This window comes from Lithobates pipiens, unplaced genomic scaffold, assembly GCF_037356315.1.
Source record: "Lithobates pipiens isolate NorthernLeopardFrog02 unplaced genomic scaffold, aLitPip1_a1.2 Scaffold_27, whole genome shotgun sequence".
Lineage (NCBI taxonomy): Eukaryota > Metazoa > Chordata > Amphibia > Anura > Ranidae > Lithobates > Lithobates pipiens.
In genome coordinates this window covers 65,933,195-65,956,556 of record NW_027507788.1, presented here as the reverse complement: position 1 = coordinate 65,956,556, position 23,362 = coordinate 65,933,195, and the positions used below count along the sequence as shown (strand labels likewise).

The window sequence follows — 23,362 nt, the reverse complement described above, 5'->3', positions numbered from 1 at the left end:
TAGCACTTTATTTTTCATATAAGTAGGAAGAGCAGCAGTTCACCATTTTAATCCATCCCATGAAGCTATTGTATTCCGATAGCCAGAAGAGTTCCTCGCCATTAGTATACAATGATCAGTGTTGTCTGCTCTCTAGCAGATGGCACTGATCGAGCAAGAAAAAAAACCCGTTAGGCTGGTTGTACAGAAGTTGATCGAGAGATTAACTTCTGTACAACCAGTCTGCCCATAGATGGATAGATAGATGAAAATTTAGACTGTCCCTGCCTAACCAGCCACATTTTAATCTATTTCATTTCTGTGTAAATTCTGAGTAAATTCTGTGTCACAAAGGAAAACCAACTAACCACCACTATTCACAATTGTTGTCACTAAACAAAGTGATTTCAAATTCAACCAATATATGAGATCGTGCTACAATTTAAAAATGCTTGAATAAATTAATAAACTATACAAGTAAAAATTACTAAAAGTACAAAATATATATATCAATACAATGTGTAACACAATATATATACTGTATATACAGTACCTTGAAAAAGTATTCATACCTCTTGAAATTTCCCAAATTTTGTCATGTTACAACCAAAACCATAAATTTATTTTATTGGGATTTTATGTGATAGACCAACACAAAGTGGTACATAATTGTGAAGTGGAAGGAAAATTATAAATGGTTTCCATTTTTTTTTTTTACAAATAAATATCTGAAAAGTGTGGCGTGCATTTGTTTTCAGCCCCTCTGAGTCCATACTTTGTGGAACCACCTTTCGCTGCAATTACAGCTGCAAGTCTTTTTGGGGATGTCTTTACCAGCTTTGCACATCTGCTGAACCAGCCGAGATTTAAACCGTGCATGGCAGACCTTAGTGTTCAAAGGACTGGACTCTGCATGAAACAAAAGTCTAACCAGGCTAACATTTTTCACCTATATTCCTGTTTATTTTACTGTTGCCTGAACTGACCACCAACACAAGGGAGCATTTCACCACTTATCTCAAATGTAATTGAGGAACAATTGTCCACAGACCAACAATTTAAAACAGCACGGGGGAAACTGACCATGCAGCACAGTTTATAACTCAGAAATACAGTACTTCTAATTGCTGTACTTTGTAAGCTGTTGTGTACATTACCTATTCCTGGCTAAATTGGTATGTCTTGATAGTAGTCCCCAACTATTTTAACCGCTTCAGCCCCAGAAGATTTGGCTGCTCAATGACCAGGCCAATGTTTGCGATTCGGCACTCTGTTGATTTAATTGACAATTGCACGGTAGTTCAACGCTGTACCCAAACAAAATTGAAGTCCTTTTTTAAAAAATAGAGCTTTCTTTTGGTGGTATTTGATCGCCGCTGCGATTAGATATTTTTGCGCTATAAACCAAAGAAGAGTGACAATTTTGAAAAAAACACAATGGGGGTTATTTACTAAAGATGATAGTTACATAGTTAGTAAGTTTGACACCAGTCCATCAAGTTCAACCTAAGTGAGTGTCTACAATTGTCCCTATCCCTGTACATTGTACACTCACATTGTTCCTTCATATACTAGGGCAAATTTTGGACAGAAGCCAATTAACCTACCGGCATTTCTTTGGAGTGTGGGAGGAAACTGGAGTACCTGGAGGAAACCCACGCAGGCACAGGGAGAACATGCAAACTCCTGGCAGGTTGTGTCGTGATTGGGATTCTAACCCACAGCTCTTTTTTTTTACTGCTAGGTGAGAGTGATAACCACTACACCACTGTGCCGTCCCAAGGAAAATCCACTTTACACTGCAAGTGCACTTGGAAGTAAAGTCACTGTAGATCCGAGGGGGACATGCAAGGAAAATAAAAAAACAGCATTTTAGCTTTCACATGATTGGATGATAAAATCAGCAGAGCTTCCACTCATTTAAGATCTACCCCTGATGCTGCGTACACACGACCGGATTTTCAGGCAGACAATCCGATCGTGTGGGGGGTAATTCGATCGTTTTTCATTTAAAAAATCAGACGGACCTAGAAATAGAACATGTTTCAAACCTGTCTGACGGACTCAATTCCTATCACGAAAACCGTTTGTCTGTATACTGGTCCGACGGACCAAACACGACAAAGCTATTGGCTACTGGCTATTGACCCTTTTAAGTCCCATCTTACGTCATCACATTTAAAAACAACCAGACCTTCGAATGGACTTAGTCCGTTTGTGTGTGGGCAAGTCCATTCGTTCGGAAGTCCACCGGAACTCCGCTGATAATGACCGTTGGGAAGACCGTCGGACCTAGTCTGCCGGAAAGTCTGGTCATTTGTATGCGGCATCAGATTTAGAGCGACTGCACTTCCAAGTGCACTTGCAGTGCAAAGTGGATTTGCCTTTCATAAATAACCCCCAATATCTTTTACATTTTGCTATAATAAATATCCCACATTTTTTATCAGCAAAAATCTTTTTTCCTCAGTTTAGGCCGGTATGTATTCTTTGACATATTTTTGGTAAAAAAAAAAAAAAAATCAATGATGATATATTGATTGGTTTTTCGCAAAAGTTATAGTGTCTACAAGATAGGGGATAGATTTATGCCATTTTTATTATTATTATTTTTTTACTAGTAATGGCGGGATCTGCGGTTTTTATCAGGACTGCGACATTATGACGGACACATCGGACACTTTTGACACATTTTGAAACCATTGACAATTATACACCAATCAGTGCTATAAAAATTCACTGATTACTGTGTAAATGTCACTGGCAGGGAAGGGATTAACACTAGGGGTGATCAAGAGGTTAACTATGTTCCCTATATGTGTTGGGGGATGGTACTGTCTAGGAGGAGAGAGAGAGATCGGTGTTCATACATAGTATGAACACACGATCTGTCTCTTCTCCCCTGAAAGAACCAGGATCTGTGACCGGGATCTTGGCCAAAAAGGCGAAGCAAAGTAAGGTAACGTTGTTTCGCCCAGCCGTGCCATTCTGCTGCAGTAAAACTGCGGTGGCTGGTTGGCAAGCGGTTAATGCATTTCTTTTTATGGAAGGCTCAAAGAGAGTGTTAGGTCTATGTCTTAATTCTGTCTGCTTAAAGGCTTATGTGAGCTAAGAATTTTTATTTTTTTAATGGTCCATTGTTTTGAGCAAACCATAAGTACTACTGGTTCTAATGTTCAGCACAATATGTCTACACCTACTGTTTGCTGTGTTGCACTTGACAACTACTTTTAGTATGCTAAAGAGTACAATGAATCTTTCACAGTCCTAGCAATGCCTCTCTTTCAAATGTCCACATATTCTAACACTATGACAGTGTTACCTTAATTAGTGGTTTCCATGATCCCATTCTATTATTTTTCACATCCCTGCAGTCTCCTTCTGTGTTGGAAATCAAGACACATACACTGCAGCAATCAATGGGCTCCTAGGTGGCCACCATATTTTTTTCTGGGAAGTGTTTCTATCACTTAATAATATTGATAGGTGCTGATATACCAGATAGTGCATTACAGAGGGCTATCATTCACACATGCACAAACTGATCACTTCCAGGCAAAACCATGGAAAGAGTGCTGCAGAGTGCTCCATATATTTGAGAGTGGCCTTCCCAACCTCTCTTATCACCTGTTCCCAAGTTTCATCATCAAGGGTCAAGTTGAGTTACTACAGCCACAACATAATTGTACCCACTGGCTATTTTCAACTGAGTCTGAGTCATCCCATTATTTTAAGTAGCTTTACAGATAAACATGACCACTGACTAGGACATGGAAATATACATGTTTAAGCAGGGAAAGAGAGTTGCCTGAAATACATAGATGAGGTCTGTGCCAGTTGGTAACAAGTTCTATAAGAGCAATCATATTCGTCCAGATACAGGGAACTATTTAGACATATACCAGGAGCAATTAATAAGTACAATTAATTAAAAAAAACACTGTGTGTATGTATTCCACACACAAAATTGTAATTTAATTGAAAAACTCTTTAAATGAAAACTTGCTAAATATATATGTCAAGTGCAAGACAATTCCTATATAATCAAAGGTTCATATGAGCACATGCAAGACTGCATAAATTAAATTGTCCAAATACGTGTTGAAAGTTGTTCCAATATCTTGAGCTGATATAAAAATCTTATCAAGCGTCTTCTATCGTCTACCACACTACTAAGTGAATCCATCACCAGCTGGAATAAACAAATTCCCAAGAGGTACTGTATATGCTGGCAATGTTATAAACCAACCAGTAAAGCATTCCCCTCTGGGAGTAAAAACCTGCAGTATCTATAATTATCGCCTTTCCATACTCATAAAGGTGTCATAAAGTACATCCATCCACATGTTGGGAGAGAAGAGTAACCTTTGCATAAAAAAAATGTAAAACATGTTTCTAAGTTCAATAGACTCATCCACATTGTGGTGTCTCCACTGAGACAAGTTAAATCATATGGTCTCTTAAAATGGGGTTAGCTCTGGCTGCAATTTCTGGCCGTGAGCTGCAAACCATCGTTCACATCCAAATCCCTGTCCTATGCATTTCATCATCTGACATGCACCAGGGGCGGTAGCTATGGGAACTCTTCTTTCTTCTACCCCAACACATGGATGGATGGACTGGTGGCTTTATGAGTATGGGAATGTGATAATTGCAGATACTGCAGATTATTACTTCCAGAGGGGAATGCTTTACTGGCTGGTTTATAACTTTACAAACATATACCTCTGGGGAGTTCATTTAATTTAACCGGTGGTGGATTCACATGGGGGAGTAGTGGATGATAGAAGACCTTATAAGATTTTTGTGTTGGCTCAAGATATTGGAACAACTGTCAACACATATTTGAACAATTTAATTCATGCAGTCTTGCATGTGCTTATATGAACTTTTGATTACACAGGAATTGTCTTGCACTTTACATTTATATTTAGCACAATTAATTTATAGAGTTTTTCAATTAAATTATAAGTTTGTAAATTAGTAAATCCGTTTGTAAATTAAATGGGCAAATTAAGTGGGTGCAATATATACACACTTTGTGTTTTGAATAAATTGCACTTATTAATTGGTACTCATGCTGTTCTCTTGCACATTTACATATTATGGATGATTTTATATCAATTAGATGGCAGCTGTGCATTTAATGATTTTTATTTTTCACATTAGTGATTCAGTTCTGTAATTTCCTTTATATACCAGGAACAGCATCATAAGGTATATAATATGAGTTCAGTTTGATTGATTGTGCTGTTTTCTCATTGTCAGCAAGCTTCTTTTTTTTTTTTTTTTTTTTTTAACATTTATGCTCTACGTACCTCCAATAGCTTATTCTTTTTTTAATGACCATTGCACAATGTATTTTGAAGCCTGTGTGTCAGAAAAATGCATGAGAAATTGCTGACCCCTATCCACAATTAGGATTCCTTTCTGTGTGAACTGGGAAAACTTGTATAGCTACTTGTATGATGACTATGTCAATGGCTACCTAAAGACAGGTAATGCCACATTTATAGCCCAGAGGACAATCTTTAGCAGTGACTAACACATATCCTACCTGCTGCATTTGTATTTTAAACTAATTAAAATTTAATAATTTATCATGTTATCCTTCTAGGGAAGGAAGCTCAAAACACACCATAGTTCAAAAATGTAAAAACTGACCAAACTGATTCATCGCAAAAAAAACTTTAATGTGACATTAAAAAAATAGATTTTAACAAATAATAGTCAACCAGAAAAATAAACCTGTAGATTGGAAATGTACATCGGGAATCACTATAGCTGTACAAGAGAGAGATTTCCAATGGAACAATGTCAAGGAATTGTAGCTTAATTTGGATTCTTTACAATGGCACCATCTGAATTGGTGCGGCACTGCACAGATTCCCAAAAGTAGTTCCTGTAGACATCTGTGCATGAACTCTTACAGATGTCTCTCAAATCACCCTGAAGTCTGACTGCATTGTCGGTTTGGAATCGTGCGAGTTCATCTGAACTCACACGATTTCTAACCCACAGCAGTGTGAACTTATACTTATAGTCAAAGTTTCATTGAAAAAGCTGAAGTTAAAAACTGATTGACTACCATGCAAAGCTGCACTAGATTCTGAGTGCTCCAGTTTTAGTAAATCTCTTTAATGTGACATTAAGAAAAAATCAATTTTAACAAATAATAGTCAACCAGAAAAATAGACCTGTATATTGGAAATGTACATTGGAAATTACTATCGCTGTACAAGAGAGAGATTTCTAACTGAACAATGTCAAGCAATTGTAGCCTAATTTGGGTTCTTTACAATCCATGAAAGCCAGAATTTAGAGAGCACCCGTGTAAATTCTCTTTTTCTTTTTGAATTACCATTCTCCCAAAAACATCCAAGGTTCTTCAGAGAGACACAGTGGGGGAGGGGGGGGGGGGGGGAGTTGGAGGAAGTTTCAATAAAACTGGAGAGTGCAAAATCAGTCCAGTTTTAGCCCACGTTCACATTGGGCCGATTTGGCATGCGATTTGACATGTCAAATCACATGCCTAATATGTGGCTATTTCCGGCAATGGCACGAACTCACACAGATGTCTGTCAAATCACCCCAAAGTCTGTCTGCATTGTCGGTTTGAAAACGATTTCTAACCTGCAGCAGTGTGAACCTAGGTTTATAGTCAAAGTTTCATTGAACAAGCTGAAGTTAGAAACTGATTGCCTACCATGCACAGCTGTACTAGATTCTGAGTGCTCCAGTTTTAGTAAATCTATTGCATTTGGTGATAACTTTTTTTGTTTGTTTTTACAGCAGGCTTTCTGTATGTGAGAGACAACAAGATGCCTTCAGTGGATGTGTTTGGGAATGGAGCTCATGTATCAGCAGGGGTTCATAGATCCTTATATTACTGACACAAGGAATTAGGGTGGCCCTCATGTAACACAGAAATAATTGGATGAAAAGCCAAAGTACAGAGTATGTAGTTGAGGCTTCCTGTATGCCTCATAAGGCTTAATTTCCTTTTTTACTTGGATGTTACTTACTGTTAATGTTTTTCTTTTTTTCTTGAAGTTAGATTTGCAGCGACCCACTGTTTGTGGGTTCTGCCACATGATTCCATGTGTAATTGTCTTCTAATGTCCCAGTACAATACACCTTGGCAGAGGCTATGGTTGGGTCAGAAAAAAGTAGTGTTATCACTTGTAAAAAACACTGCATGTTTTATAAATTCAGGTTCAGAGTCATTCATAAGTAGGTGTTTAGCAAACAGAACAGCTGAATGCAGAAAATAAATGGCAAGACTTCGTATTGTAGACTGTGTCCCTTTTGTCTAACTCAGCTGGAAATATCTAAGTATGTGTTAGGGGGTGGGGGGGTTAGCAAATGTTGAGTGTAAATTAAATTTCTCTTTGGGGTCCATTTCTTAAGGCCGTAAGGATTCAAACATAGTTACATAGTTACATAGTTAGTAAGGTTGAATAAAGATACCAGTTCATCCAGTTTAATCTGAGTGAGTGTCTACAATTGTCCCTATCCCTGTACATTGCACACTCACATCGGCCCCTACCCTCAAGGAGCCCACAATCCAAGGTCCCCATTTATATACTAGGACCAATTTGGGACAGAAGCCAATTAACCTACCTGCATGTCTTTGGAGTGTGGGAGGAAACCAGAGTACCCAGAGGAAACCCACGCAGGCACAGGGAGAACATGCAAACTCCAGGCAGGTAGTGTCGTGGTTGGGATTCAAACCAGCGACCCTTACTGCTAGGTGAGAGTGCTAACCACTACACCACTGTGTTGCCCAAACTACATATAAATGGCAAGGCTAGGAGGGTGGGACTGTGAAAATAACTGATGATGGGTGGGAGCTGGCTGTGTAATAGGCATAATGTGTGCTGATTTTACTAAGCAATGTGACTGTATTATCATATATTACATGTATGTGATCTAGCGTAGCAGGGAGTGCTCTGCCACAGTAAATATACAGTAGGTGGTCCTTGAATGGTTAAAATAAGCAGTGAGACCGATTGTGCAACAGATTTACTACATGATTACAGCATTAACCAATTGAGGTTCGCGACTTCGCGCTATAGCCGAATGACGGCCACAGCGTGGACCTGAATTTCCGGGAGGCCGTCATAGGATGACCTCCCCTTTGAATGCTCCCCGCATGTCCCCTGCAGGGCATGCGCGGTGGGTGCTGTGATCACTAAGTCACAGAGACTCGGGTGATCACCGATCCGAGTAAGGGGCCAATCCCGGCACCCCATACCACGTGATCAGCTGTCAGCCAATGAGCCGTGTGTAAACAAAAGCTCAGTAATCAGCTTTTTTTTCTCCTCACGCAAAAAAAAAGCTGATCACTTGCTTATGCTCAAGGGACATTGGTCCCAAAGTGGAAGGAGGCACATCTGTGCCTGCAAGTGCCACCTTCCATTGCCCACAGTGCCCACCACTACCAGCTATCAATGCCCATGAGTGCCAACCTATCAATGCCCACAAGTGCCACCTATCAGTGCCCACCAGTGGTGCCAATCAGTGCCTCATCAGTGCCACCTAGCAGTGCTGCCTTTCAATTTAACCTATCAGGGTCCATCACTGCCACCCATCAGTGCCCATCACTGCCAGCTATGAGTGCCAGCTATCAGTGCCACCTAATAGTGTCACTTCTCAGTGCCCACCAATGCCACCTATAAATACCCTTCAGTGCCACCCATCAGTGCCACCTCTCAGTGCCGCCTATCAGTGCCCACCAGTGCTGTCTATCAGTGCCCACCAACGCCGCCCTATTGGTGCGCACCAGTACCGCCCTATCGGTGCCCACCAGTGCCGCTCTATCAGTGCTCATCAGTGCAGCCTATCAGTGCCCATCAGTGCAGCCAATCGGTGCGCATCAGTGAAGCCTCATCAGCATACATCAATGAAGGAGAAAAATTACCTGTTTGCAAAATTTTATAACAAAATATTTTTTTTTTTAATTCGGTCTTCAGCCACAACATATAACGATCGGTAAGCTGAAATATATTTTTGATTTTGGGTTTAATACTGCTTTAAGTTTTGGCCACTAATCCTCAGAAAAGTTGTGGCTGCATTACATAGCGTTGAGTGAAGGGCAACAAAATTAATAAGGGGGAGAACCTCAATTGGTAACTGTTAGTCACCTCTCTCTGTTCTGCCCTTCCAGCTCTCACTGAAGCACCGGTCTGTGCAGTAGAGTGTTGAGATGCAGAACCATCTGAGGATGCCAGCATTATTGTCAGGATCCATTATAGCCAGTAAATGGCTACAGCACACTTTAGCTTGCTGTCGGCTGAATCTATGTCACAGAAGTGCAGAAATAAGTGCATTCATGTGACCCAGAAGAAAATTGGGGCCACAAATGTTTTGGAAATACTTCCCTTTTAAAATGTGGAACTCCCTCCGTCAGGAAGTTGTACTAGCTGAAAGTCTCAACATCTTCAAAAAACTTTTAAATGGCTTCTTCAGGAAGCAGAATATACCGAGCTATGGGAATTGTTAGAGAACAAAAATAACAAATACATACATACACACAAATATTTTTAACTGGGCATACCTGTGTTTTTTTTTATGTAACATAAAAAAAAGTAAGCACAAAAGCTAAGGCTTCAATATCATAGCAACTAAATAATGGAGATTTAGATTCTTACAGAGGTTCATTGATAACTGGTTTTCTTGATAAAAACATGAAGGATAGTTAGTGCAGAGTCTCACTCACAAGGAAACTTGCGTTGACTGTACAAGACATGTTTGCTGCTTTGCGGTGCCTGACTGAAATAAAATAAAAAAAGCTTAAAAACACAATAAAATAATCCTAGAAGTATGAGAAAAGGAACTTAGTTATGCATAAGTACAGTACAAAAGAAATTCCCGGGGATTTTACAGTTGCTTGGATTACTGGAAATCCACTGTAAATTCAGCATAACCATGTATACTTAGTTAACATTTATTAGCAGCCTTCACTTTTCTGGTTGAGGCTGTTCTTACTGTTTTACTTCTTTCAAAGGTGAACATGACTAATGCTTCAGGGATGAAGAATGAAACCCGAGAGCCATACAGATTTAGCCCCCCTGCAGAATAGAGTATACAGGGAAGTGTTCTAGGCATTTTTCCATGATGGTTTATATTTACAGTGGAACAAATACACAAAACAAGATATGCAAAACTAATAAAACAATGGTCACTTGTGAAATTCTATAGCCATGCAGAAAAGCTGGAGACCAAGCAAAGCAGATGTAATCTAGTAACAAAGTAGTGGGACATAAACAGATACAGTTATCTGGGCCGGGGTGGACAGTGGGGCTATTGCCCCTTGTGTCAATGCTTATAAGATATGTTGGGTAGTTGCCCCTAAAGCCAACAGTTCTTAGTCCTCTCCTTAAATGCATGCACTGACCTTGTTGCGGGGCATAATGATTCACTCTAATGCCCTGTACACACGGTCAGACATTCCGATGACAAAATCCGTCGGATTTTTTCCGACGACAAAATCCGTCAGATTTTTTCAGATGGATTTTGGCCCAAATTTGACTTGCATACACATGGTCGCACAAAGTTGTTGGAAAATCAGATCGTTCAGAACGCAGTGAAGTAGAACACATACGACAGGACTATAAAGGGGGCAGTAACCAACAGCTTTCATCTCATAATTTATTCTGAGCATGCATGACACTTTGTCCGTCTGAATTGTCTACACATGATCGGAATTTAAACGATCGGATTTTGTTGTCGGAAAACTTTAGAACCTGCTCTCAAACTTTGTGTGTCGGAAATTCTGATGGAAAAAGTCTGATGGAGCCCACACACATTCGGATTTTCTGACAGCAAGATCCGATTGCACATTTTCCATCGGAAAGTCCGACCGTGTGTACAGGGCATTACTGTATGTTAAGGTGGTACACATTCAAGAGGATGTGCTCTCTCCAGTCCATTTTCTGGGTGATACAAAGATGGATTAAGACAGAATGGTGATGAGAAAAAAATGAATCCCCAAAAAATGGCAGGAGACAGGGGCACCCGCAATATGGGAGTGGGTTGATGCTGTAGAAGAGACCTATAAGATGGAATGCTTATGTTGTAGTCTGGAGGAGAAGAGCAACAAGCATATCATCCAGAAATGGAAGAGTTGGCAAGAATTAAAAAAAAAATGGTGCATATCAGAAGGTTTAAGGGTATAAATTCCACACGGGTACGAATCTGGTAGAGAACAGCAAGTGTTTGGAGGTGGTCTACGGGGTTAGTTGGGGGGGGAGTGGCAGGAGGGGTGGGTGGTAGGGAGGGGTGAACTAATTGGTGATGTTAGAAAGAGGCGGGTGTAACCTAAAAGGTATAAGAGAATATGTGTCAGAATAACATATGATATAATATAGAATGATAATTAACTACATATATTTATAACAAAAAAAAAAGGAAAGATAAATTGCCACAATGATGTGAAGATGAGAGGGATTCTGAACATCAAGCTGATTTGGGTCCTTTGGAAATAATTGAATTCACTGACGTGGTAAAAAAAAAAAAAAGAAGAAGAAAAAAAGACAGAATGGTGCCTGAGTTAAGGTAGCAGCTTTGCCCCCCCCCCCCCCCCCCATCCCTTACATTGAAAATAATAAGGATTGCAATAGGAATAGATAAACTGATCAATTTTTATTGTATTTCCTGGCATGGTCCACTTAATCAACTGTCTATAAAGACATCCTCTTATGTACAGTGACAGACATAGCACACAGCTTTTATGTGTTCAAATGTTTATTGGTGAAGGAAGGATAAATACAGTAAACAGTAAACATGTCACTTACAAACAGTGGGGGTTATTTACGAAAGACAAATCCACTTTGAACTGCAAGTGCACTTGGAAGTGCAGTCGCTCTAAATCTAAGGAGTACATCGGAAATGAGGGGAAGCTCTGCTGATTTTATCATCCAATCACGTGCAAGCTAAAATGCTGTTTTTATTTTCCTTGCATATCCCCCTCGGATCTACAGTAACTTTACTTCCAAGTGCACTTTGAGTGCACTTTCAAGTGCACTTGCAGTGCAAAGTGGATTTTCCTTTAGTAAATAAGCCCCAGAGTGTCATGAGGTGATTAGTACAATGAACTGAAATTGAAATGAGGATTGGTACAAACATAACAATAATAATGCATTGTAATGTAGTGATCATAATAAAAACAGTGTTGTCAGGGTTCATTAGACCATTGGCACCCAAAATGGGGGGAACATTACAAAAAAAAAAAAAAAAACATGACACGTTAGACCCATATCATACCAAAGACTGGGAGTGAGGTGAAAAAAGAAATACTGTAATAAGCCCTAACCCAATCGGTTGGGAAGGCCAAAAATAGTGTGAGAGATGGTAATCTAAAGGAAGATTAGGTATCGGATACCGGAGGTGGTAAGGCTTTGGTAAATTATACAGGTAAAAGAATGGAAAATATTGGAGAGACAAAAGATGGGTGAGGGAGGGGGCAACTATCCCCAGGGGGGGGCCTGGGTCATCTAAAGAGTGATGTTTGAGTTGCACTGTGTTAATGCATGTGAGTAGTTATGGCGGTATTAATGTTCAAAGTTGAACAATAGTAAATAGTTCTCAACCAAAGGGCTCCAAACCTTCTCGTAGTGAGACGCTTTATCCAACAGTACGGCTCAACAATGGGCCTCAGGATCTTGTCAAGGTATCTTTGTGCATTCAAAATGCTATCAATAAAATGCACCTGTGTTTGTTGTCCATAGCAGCGCCACTGTCTCCCTTGCCCAATGAGAAGAGAGACAGTGGCGCTGCTCCCATGCATGTTGCTGGATTGGATCAGACTCAAGTAAGGACAAGGTGGGTTGGGGTGTTCCTGCAGCAGAGAAGTTTTTTTACCTTAACTCATAGAATGCATTAAGGTAGAAAACCTTGAGGCTTTAGAACCACTTTAAAGCAGTAAATAGGGATGAGCCTGCGGTTTGAATGGAATGTAAGTTTGTCTCGAACATTGGATGTTTGTTTGCTCGCAAACGGACCGAACATATGGGACATCTGGGGGGAAATTTGAGCACTGTGGAACGCCCCATAATGCACTGCAAGATTGCAGTCCATTGAAGTCTGATGATTGGCACCTGACCATACATTACAGCCGCGAGCAAGTTTAAATTAGATTTTTTTCCTTTAGAAATGTAATTTTGCTGTGGGACTGTAAAACACATCAGACAGATGCGCTACTTTACACGCAGACTAAGGGGACCCCCCGGCACGATATGTAAAGGAGTGTTTCATTTTCATTGTTTCACTCTAAGCAATATTATAATCATTGCTCCTAAAAAAACTGTAATTTTTAAAACTTTTTTTTGCATTGATTCATGTCCGCCTGGGTCAGTACCTGGGACCCTATATACTTTTTATGGCAATAACTTGCATATAAGCCTTTAAAATGAGCACTTGATTTTTCATGTTCGTGTCCCATAGACTTTAATGGTGTCTGCATGTTCGCAAAAATTCTTTGCCTGTTCGCATGTTGTGGTGCAAACCGAACCGGGGGCTGTTTGGCTCATCCCTAGCAGTAAACTAAAGTTCAGAAGTTCAGACCTTCAACTGAAGGTCAAATGTACCTGTCAATAAATTCTGAATAATTTTAGAAGCCTCTCAAATTGATATCAAACTAATGCCATTGACACTAGCTCAAAGCCCATGAAAACTGATCTTTAATTTTATTTTTGACTTTGGGTTTGTTTTAAGCTGGGGTCAGACCTGAGCTGCTCGAGAACCTCTGGGGTAGAAGGTTTTGCTGCCTGTTAACCACATCTGTATAATATATGTGTTATATTCTGCTTTGTTTTCCCCTCAAACTGTAAAAAATGTTCTAAATCTGTACCTATGTACAGTGTTTACTTCTATGCCACCAATGAGCCCCAGCCTTCTGTCACCCAGCGATGATGATAGTTGATTTTACTAGAATGAGAACAGTTCAGATTAAAATTATTTTATTATTAATTATTGTATGCTTTATTTTTATTTTTTACTGTAGAAAACAATTGGGGATAATCAGGCAAGGTAAGAACCTCAATTCTTGACGTTACCAATGGGAAATGGTGGCCGCCCTACCTTTTCTGAATTTGGCCAGAGATAAATAATATGTACGTGACAAGCTGCATTTTTGTAGGCATGCTTTGATACCGGTGATAACTTCTAAAGCTTGTATGATGTTGCACATTTGTGTTCACAGTTTTCTGCCTTTAATCTGTTTAAGAATAGCATGAATAGCATACATGATCCCTTTGATTAAGCTGAAGCTTGTCGGCTGATAAAAGTTTTTCCTGTGAAGACATCATTGGTGTGCAGCTCTTCTTTTGGCTCATACTGAGCTAAGCATGCATGCTATGTTTCATGTATCTTTCAAAAATTCCCCCCCAGGTCAAAAAAAAATGTCTTTATGTCACACTCCTTTATCTCAAATACCTATTTCACAATCACACACAATTTTTATATTTATTTGTGCACAATCTTACCATCAGATGTTTTTTTAGCCAGTGTTCACATATGGTAGCCAGGGTATCTGTCCTTCATTTAGTATTTATTTAGAATTAATGTTGGCTTATCTCTATAGTTGAGAAAAATCCAAACATTTCAGTTTTGACTTACATATCTTAGCCCTTGTACACACGATCGGAGATTCCGACGGAATGTGTCCGATCGGAGCGTTTGATCGGATATTCCGACTGTGTGTGGTCTGCATCGGACTGTTTCCGTCGGAATATCCGTCGGACCAAATTTTCCAACTTGCCGGAAATATTTTCCGACAAAATGCTCTGATCGGACATACTCCGATCATGTGTAGAGAATTCCGATGGGACAAAGTGCCACGCATGCTCATATCAAATTCCTACATCAAAGCTATTGGCTACTAGCCTGAACATAGTCCCATCGTAACGAAATTACGTCATCACGTTCTGAAAGATCGGATTTTCCGAAAACTTTGTCCGACCGTGTGTATGCAACAGTTTCGGACAAGATCCATCGGACAAAATCCGACGGACAAAATCCAACGGATTTGGTTGTCGGAATCTCCGACCGTGTGTACAAGGGCTTAGAGTTAAAGGATAGGTTCACCAATCACATGTTATATATCACTCAGTAAAATCAGTGTGCTATCCCTTTAAATTAAACATGCATAAATAAATGTGTATAAATAATGAAAACCAACAATTAATCAACAAGTCAAAATAAATATAAAATGTTGAAAGGTGCAATAAATTCACAAATAAATAAATATAAGTAAATCAGGCATACATGCTCAAAATAAAGTGAAAAAATATATTGCATATTTATCTGATACACTTTTATTTATTTATTCATGAATTGATTGCACCTTTCATCATTATTTTTCATTGATAGTGCACTGATTTATTGAGTACACATTATTTTACATATCTTGCATCTAGATTTTGATTTTGGTGCAGCAGTCTCTATGTGTTAGTCCAAATCCTTTACACTTAGGGCAGGATTTTTTTTTACATCTTACACCCATATAACATGTAACATGTAACATGCAGCTAATCACCTGCCTCCCACCTCCAGAGCCCTCTGTCTGTGACAGTGAGCAGGGTTTCTTCTTCCCCACAGCTGCTGCTGTCACTTTTAAAATCAGCATGGCTATGCAGGACTTCAGACAGGCAGCTTCGTCATTCATTTGCAGGGATCTGTGAAAGGATAAACTACAAGTCTACAACCATGGCAGACAGATTTGCAGCTTCATGGACTGCGAGGGTACTGGTCAGCATACTAGTAGTCCATTCACCCTACCTACTGCTCTGAAACTGACAGCCAGTACAGGGTTGGAGGCAGTATCTGTAGGAGCTTAACATTGCACTCAAGGGTGCAATGATCTGCAGGCTTCCGTGAAAAAATAATATTTTTTTACCTTAATCATTCTCTGCATTAAGGTAAAAAAACGCAAATACCTGGCTCCTCTTTCAATTCAGAGATGTATCTGTCTGCAACAGCACTGCTTTCTCTTCCTGTATTCACAGGAGACAAAGGCAGCAGTGGAAGTCACTGGCTCCTGCTGTTGTCAGTCAATACCTGTAAGGAAGAAGTGGGGGGGTGGGGCCAAGCTGCATTGTGTGTCTATTTACGCACATATTTATGAAATGTTGCACTTGTCTTTATGATAATCTATCTGCAATAATAACTTTTAGATGGTAAGTGGAGATTCCTGGTGTGCTTGCAAATATGTACAATGACTTTGCATCTCCGGTATCCAGCTGCAGCACCCATTACTGATGAGCCTTGTTTCCAGGAAGGTGTGTGATTGGAATATTTATAAGACTGTATTTACACACATAGCCTGGCTTGGGAGCACACCTGCATGAGTGCCCCCATAGCAAGCAGCTTACTGCGGGGGCACTCAAAGAAAAAGAGGAGCAAACAACACCCTGGCAGGGAACCCCACAAATCATTGTTTGTTTATATATGAAACTTAAGTAGAAGGATGCCGGATATTGTAATGCATCATACCAAGCAGATATTCATCTTTACCTTACTTAAGCCAGGTGAAAAGTTGCTGACTGTGTGATGCTAAACATTGGAGTTTAAAATTAATTATATCCATGGGTGTTAAAAGAGGGGCACTTGGCTGCAGAGGCTCAGCTAAAGATATGATTTGGGCTAGTTCACCTTTCAATTTGTGCCTTGTAGACTATTCAGCCTTTGAACCAGAGATTTTTCTGAATGCAGACAAGGGAAAGACGTGCCACATTCCATTCACCTACACATGTACATTTGTTTAACACCACAGCATACAAAAAAAAAATACTCATAAAAATAAAGTAGCACATGCAGCATGCTGTGCCAAATAGTGGTCGCAGGCCGTATTCCGCTATCAGTGGGAGGACTTTAATTGGACACATTTAAACAGAATTTGAGTCTAAACAACAGACTGGCACACTCAGCACAAGTATTTAAAAAGTAAACACTTACATTACCTATTCTTATGAGACTTACCTTAAAGAAACTTTTTATATAGTCGGTGACTGCTTAGAGCAGGCACTTCAGTAAGAAGTGCTTGTGGACAGTGCCCCCCCCCCAGCATTGGTGGTCAGTGGCTGACTTTTGTAATAAACCCCCTTAAAGGTTTGGGGGTCAGTAGCTGGCTGGAACAATTATCCCCTCCCTTAGTATTGGCAGTCAGTGGCTGGCTAAAATAATATAAGGGATAGAATCTTGCGACCTACACAAAAAACAACACTAATTATATATGTAACACAGTGTATGTGTGCGAAAGGTATTCAAAGACTAGCTGCTAGCTCTGATTACATCCCCATATGCATGTGAACAAAAATCAATATATAAAAGTGCAGCGCTGCACTTTTATATATTGGCTGAAATAATAACCCCCTATCCCAGCTTTGGTAGTCAGTAACTAGCTGGAAGGTTTCTCTTATATTCCCTGGTTGTCTAGTGGGGTACTCCGGGGAAAAAAAAATCCATCACTTACCTGTCCTGCAGTACTGCACAGGACAGGTAACACACTGTGCCTGACAGCACCAACATGAAATACAAGTCCCATTAGTAGAGAACACAGGTCCCACTATGGTTATTGTTGTAATGGTGTCTACTTTACTGGTAAAAAAAAATCTATAATTGGACTGGTTTGAGTACACTAGCTTTGTCCGAAAATACTAAACAATATGTACAATATGGAGCTTACAGTTAATCTTTGAAAACATTGATTTCTAGAGTATTTCCTGTTAACCCAATAATCTTTGCACTCATACACAATAATACAATTTCTCTAAGATGTAGTTTTGGATATAGTGTATAATGAGTGCTATTTAAAGGGGAATTATTTTAGTAAATTTAGTAAGGTTTGTCAACAGTTTGCACTAACCATTTCAAATGGGAAATTCAGTTCTAAACACAATTGGCAGAAATCAGACAAAAATGTAACACATAAAAAGTTTGTAATGACTGAAACATTTATCTAAGCAAGTGCAGTCTTCTTCTGTAAGGCTGAGAGCTGTCATTGTGGTGGAGGAACCTGTCTTACCTGTCAAATTCCTCCTCCCCCATTCCACTAGTCCACCCTATAAAAAGAAGTGACAGTATTGCAGCCCTACATTCCTCCAGGTTTCACAGCCTGGACACTGGACAGCTCTGGTTTGGTGACAGTGATGACAGCTCAGCCACAATAGCCTACAGTGGAAGCAGCAAAAGTAGTGGTTACTGCCTGGTCTTGAAGCTAACCCAGGAGCTGACACCATGGGTGTCCTCCCTATTCTGGTTCTCTCAGTTCTCTGTCTACTCAACACAGCATCTACAGAAGATAAAGGTAAATATGCATCCATTTGTTTTATAATTAGTCTGATTCTTAACCAAGTTTGGGTTAAATGTTTTTTTTTCATGCATTGAATACCCACGATCTAATTTGTGCTCTATACAGGTATGCTGTTTGACCAAAGAGCCTGCATATAAAAATTATCTGATTTAATACCATTCTTTGTCTTCCATGGAGAATACAAATGAAAAGAAGAACCCATGTTGATCTACAACACTGACATAAAATATAGACCCCTTTCACACTGAGGTAGTTTTCAGGCATTTTAGAGCTAGAAATCGCCTCCCATTCACTTCAATGTGTCTTTTCACATTGGGGCGGTGTGCTTGTGGGACTTTAGGAAAAAGTCCTGCAAGCAACATCTTTGGGTTGGATTGGGAGCGCTGTATACAGCACACCCAAAATGCCCTGCCCATTGAAATAAATAGCCAGTGCTTCCTCTGTTTAAGCGGTGCTTTTCAGGTACTAGCAGGGCATTTTTAACTCCTTCCTCTGGGTTAAAAGCCCCCTGCCAGGGGCTAAAAAGCTAAAATGCTGCTTAAACAGCTCTAAAGCACTGCTAAAATGAGTGACAGTGGCCCCATTGTGAAAGAGATCTTAAGGTTCCTTAATAGTTATTGGTAGTACTCAACATTTCGAAAATGTATACCGTATTCTCATTTTCTATCATATGGTTAAAGTAAAATGTACGAGGAATTTACTGATGTAAGACTCCTTTCACATTAGCGCGTCTCCAAAGTTGCACAATATCCAATGTGACTTTTGAGCATAAATTTCGGTGCAATTTTGATTTGAATTTACATTCTATGGATCAAAAACACATCAAAAGTCACACCAAAGTAGTGCAGGCAACTTTAACCACTTAAGGAGCAGCCTCGTTTTGAGATTTTGGTTTACATGTTTAAAACATTTTTTTTGCTAAAAAATTACTTAGAACTCCCAAACATTATATATTGTTTTTTTTTCTAACACCCTAGAGAATAAAATGGCAGTCATTGCAATACTTTTTTTCACACCGTATTTGTGCAGCAGCTTTACTAGCGCACTTTTTTTTGGAAAAAAATCACTTTTTTGAATAAAAAAATTAGACAGCAGTAAACTTAGCCCAATTTTTTATATATATTGTGGGAGATAATGTTACGCTGAGTAAATTGATACCCAACATGTCATGCTTCAAAATTGCGCCCGCTCGTGGAATGGCGACAAACTTTTACCCTTAAAAATCTCCATAGGCGACGTTTAAAAATATGTACAGGTTGCATGTTTTGCGTTACAGAGGAGGTCTAGGACTAGAATTATTGCACTCGCTCTACCAATCATGGCGATACCTCACATGTGTGGTTTGATCACCGTTTTCATAAGCGGATTCTACTCACATATGCGCTCACTTCTGCGCTCGAGCTTGGCGGGACGGGGCGCGTTTAACATTTTTTTTATTATTACTATTTATTTTACCTTTTATTTTTTATTTTGACACTTAAAAAAAAAAATGTCACTTTTATTCCTATTACAAGGAATACAAACATCCCCTTGCAATAGAAAAAAGCATGACAGGTCCTCTTAAATATGAGCTCAAAAAGGTCAAAAGGTCCTCAGATATCAGATTTAGACTAAAATGCAATAAAAATAAATGAAGAAAATGTAATTTAAAAAAATTATTTTAAAAAATTGTCCTTTTAAGAGCTGTGGGTGGAAATTACGTTTTTGACGTCGCTTCTGCCCAGCAATTGTATGTAGAAGGGTGGGGGCCATCTTCCCCTCACTCGTCTCCACGCACAGCTAACGTCAGGACGCGAATGCCTCTGCCAACAGCTCCGGTAAGCTGCGGAAGGCACAGGGTCATGGCGGGGGGGTGCCCTCTCCTGCCACGATCTGCGGTGGGTGGTCCGTAAGTGGTTAAGTCACAGTGATTTGAACGGATACTATTGACAAGAATGGTGTGCGATTTGTAATGCAACTTTGATGTCCAAATTCACATGACAAATTCATAAAAGTGTGAATGGACTCTAAGCCACTGTTCACACTGGTGCGACTTGTCAATTTTACAGTTCCAAATCGCTTGACAAGTCACACCCTATTGCTGGCAAAGGAACCATTCATATCTCTGTGACGCATGTCGCAACGAAAAAGGTTTCTGCACTACTTTTTACTGGTTTTATTGCAACTTGCATTGACTTCTGTAAAATTAAGTCACAAGCTGCAATGAAATCAGCCATGCAAATCGGTGTGAACTGGGGCTAAGTGTTTAACTGGAACATAGTATCTCTTTAATGTTCTAAAGGTGAAAAAAAAACTCTAATGCCCCGTACACACGAGCGGACTTTTCGACATCCAAACTCCGACGGACTGAGTCCGGCGGACTATCCGATCGTGTGTGGGCTGCAACGGACTTTAGCAAAGCTAAAGTCTGACGGACTTTAGAAATGAAGCATGCTTTAAATTTTCCCGACGGAACTCCGCCGGACCCGGTCCCCTTTGAAAAATCCGCTCGTGTGTGTGCTACTCCGACGGACTAAAACCGACGCTAGGGCAGCTATTGGCTACTGTCTAGGAACTTCCTACGTCGAATCCAGTCGTACGTCATCACGTTCGACTCCGTCGGAGTTTGGTGTGATGGTGTGTGGTCAAGTCCGTTCGGTCGAAAAGTCCGCCAGAACTCCGTCGGAACTCCGGCGGAACTCCTTTGGAGGTCTGTCAGACTTAATCCCTCTCGTGTGTACGGGGCATTAGAAAAGCTCTAAGAAAATTGGGAGAACGATCATCTGGTTTTCCTTGCTATGTTACATAGCAAATTGGATGTGTAGGAAAACAGTACACATTAAACTAAAATCATTTGTTCTGTTAATGTACATGGAAAATTTTGGAGTTTGTCCTTTCAGAAAATTTTATTTGGAAAGTCTGAATTGGGTTTTGAACACGCTATACGAAAACCAAACACTTGTGTCTCTTATGGCATTTTTCTTCTGATTTTCTCATTGTGTGTACCCAGCTTAAGTTTGATGGTGATTGTTTAAATTAATCAAAATGATTCTCATTCTGAAAAGTTTAAAGAGCTGTTTGTTTTGTCCGCTAACACCAATCTGATACAGGTGTCAGGCTGGCCATACACGGTTCAAATGTTTGGCTGAATGTACCAAGTTGATCGGTCGATCAACTTGGGTACAACCAGCTTGCCGGATTAGTTTGTGATTATTGTTAGTGGCTGCGTGGCTATTGTTGGTAACACATACAGACTATATAAAAATATGTATATTCTCATTTAACCTATAGGAGCTTAGTTATTTTCTCCCAAACAAAAAAAAATGTAAAAATGAATACGAACTATGGTATGAAGTGATTTCTTAGGATTTTGTTATAGCAAAAAAATAAAAAATAAATGAATAACATGTACAATATTTACATTTAAACATGTAATTGACAAATAAAGATACAGATAAACAAATTAAAGTTCTCAACAGATTAGGCTTATCTCACATTTATAAATCACATTAAAGCAAAAATTCATTTTATCCTTATTCTACTAAAAACAGTTGATAAAATGTATGTTACTTTAGTTAATAGAATGTCCCTAAGGTACTTACGAAACTGGTTTCCCCTCTAGCCATGGAAGGGATTAGATCTTAGCAACTGATCTGTTTCGTTTGGTGATAGAGGAGTAAAAATAAAGTTCAATATGCTTAGGGTGATCACTGATCAGATCCACAACTTCGTGAGAACTTTCTGGCGCAGAATATGAGAAGACTAAACTTGATATACAGTAGTGTGTTATTATAGTTATATGGCTCACCATAAAAAAAAAAAAAATGCATTCTGTACAAAAGAACTGTGTTGTGTAAATGTGTTGACCTGTTCTACAAACAATAAACTGCAGAGAAACCAGGCATCCAGGCATCACGAAGCCTCTAGTTTTGTCTCACATTGTCACTCGTTCTTAGAATGTCAGTTTATGGTTTCATGAAGTTAAGTCGCTGAGCCTGTATGGAGATTTCATATAAAGAGGTAAAATATTTCTTCTTCCTGCTACTTTCTCATTGTGTGTCTTTTGCACATATTAAGCACAATATTAAATTCATTTCTGTTTTTCCTTTTGTAGTTTAGCCAAAAAACATATAGTTTGAGAGAACAAGGGTTACATTTCCTCTGCGGCTGAAACCAGAATTGTTTTAATTTAGATAGAGCAGAGATGAATTCAAGTTTCTGTCAGGGTTTTATGTCTGTATATAAACCCATTGGGGAGATTTTTCCACACTTCCTGTCCCTGTTATGCCCACACAACAAATGGGGGGAGTGTTCATCATGGGCCCAGCACCACAGCAATAGAAACATTATGAGAAGTTCTAAGGTTGGCCATAGTCTTCCCCACCATCAGAATACACAGATCAGCACTGCAGTCTATAGTCCGTACTGCTGGCTTCCAGTACTTAATAAAAATGATATGCAAAATTATAATTTACAAACAAATATAACCCCCCTATATACCCCCATCAAATTATGAAAAGTGTTGTAGCCTTGCTAAGGAACATTCAAGTTTAATACTGCTGTGAACTTGTTAATTTAGATTTTTAGCAAAGTAAAGGGTAAATATTAAACTGCAAACCTCTTCATCTGCCATTTTACCAGTTACTGAAAAATGTGTGTAACAGTGCAAGATTATAGTTTATGCTTATAGCCCAACAATTTGTTCCATTTAATAACATGAATGTAAAATGTTTTTTATAATGTATAAAGCTTTGATAAATCTAGTTCTTTCACTGTGATTATATTAGAAAGACATGTGTATTTGTTTTCATCCAAATGCATTTTCGTCCGAATTTCGGGTATTTTCATTATCATTTTAACAAACGATAATGAACAAGCAGAATCCAAAAACCGAAAGATCCGACATAAACAAATGCTTTATTTTTGTTTTCGTTGCAACAGTTCGATATAGATAGGAGATTTGACATGATGCTGACAATCTGTGTCCATCGAACCTGTGGTCGAACCTTAGCTCTATTAGTTCATGATTATTCTACATAGAGAGAAAAGATTCAACATTATAGAGACAATAGCAAAAAAAAGGTTGAATGT

At 39.3% G+C, this 23,362-nt stretch overlaps 1 protein-coding gene and 1 long non-coding RNA gene across 35 annotated transcripts in view; one reads left to right on the top strand and one right to left on the bottom strand.

The window, feature by feature from the left end:
* Positions 1-661: 661 nt before the first annotated feature.
* LOC143933909 (uncharacterized) lies at positions 662-22,009 on the bottom strand. The gene is made up of 4 exons (XR_013263164.1): positions 21,874-22,009; positions 9,633-9,753; positions 7,005-7,127; positions 662-1,376 (listed from the first exon to the last, which is right to left on the bottom strand). It is a non-coding gene; the product is annotated as an uncharacterized LOC143933909 (long non-coding RNA).
* LOC143933905 (uncharacterized) overlaps positions 18,076-23,362 on the top strand; it is a 259,725-nt gene continuing 254,438 nt past the window's right edge. For all 34 annotated transcript variants that reach the window (XM_077457035.1, XM_077457039.1, XM_077457040.1 and 31 more), the window contains exon 1: positions 18,076-18,286. In XM_077457035.1, coding sequence (XP_077313161.1) covers positions 18,217-18,286 — 70 coding nt within the window. In that variant the 5' untranslated portion in view covers positions 18,076-18,216. The remainder of the gene's footprint in view (positions 18,287-23,362) is intronic.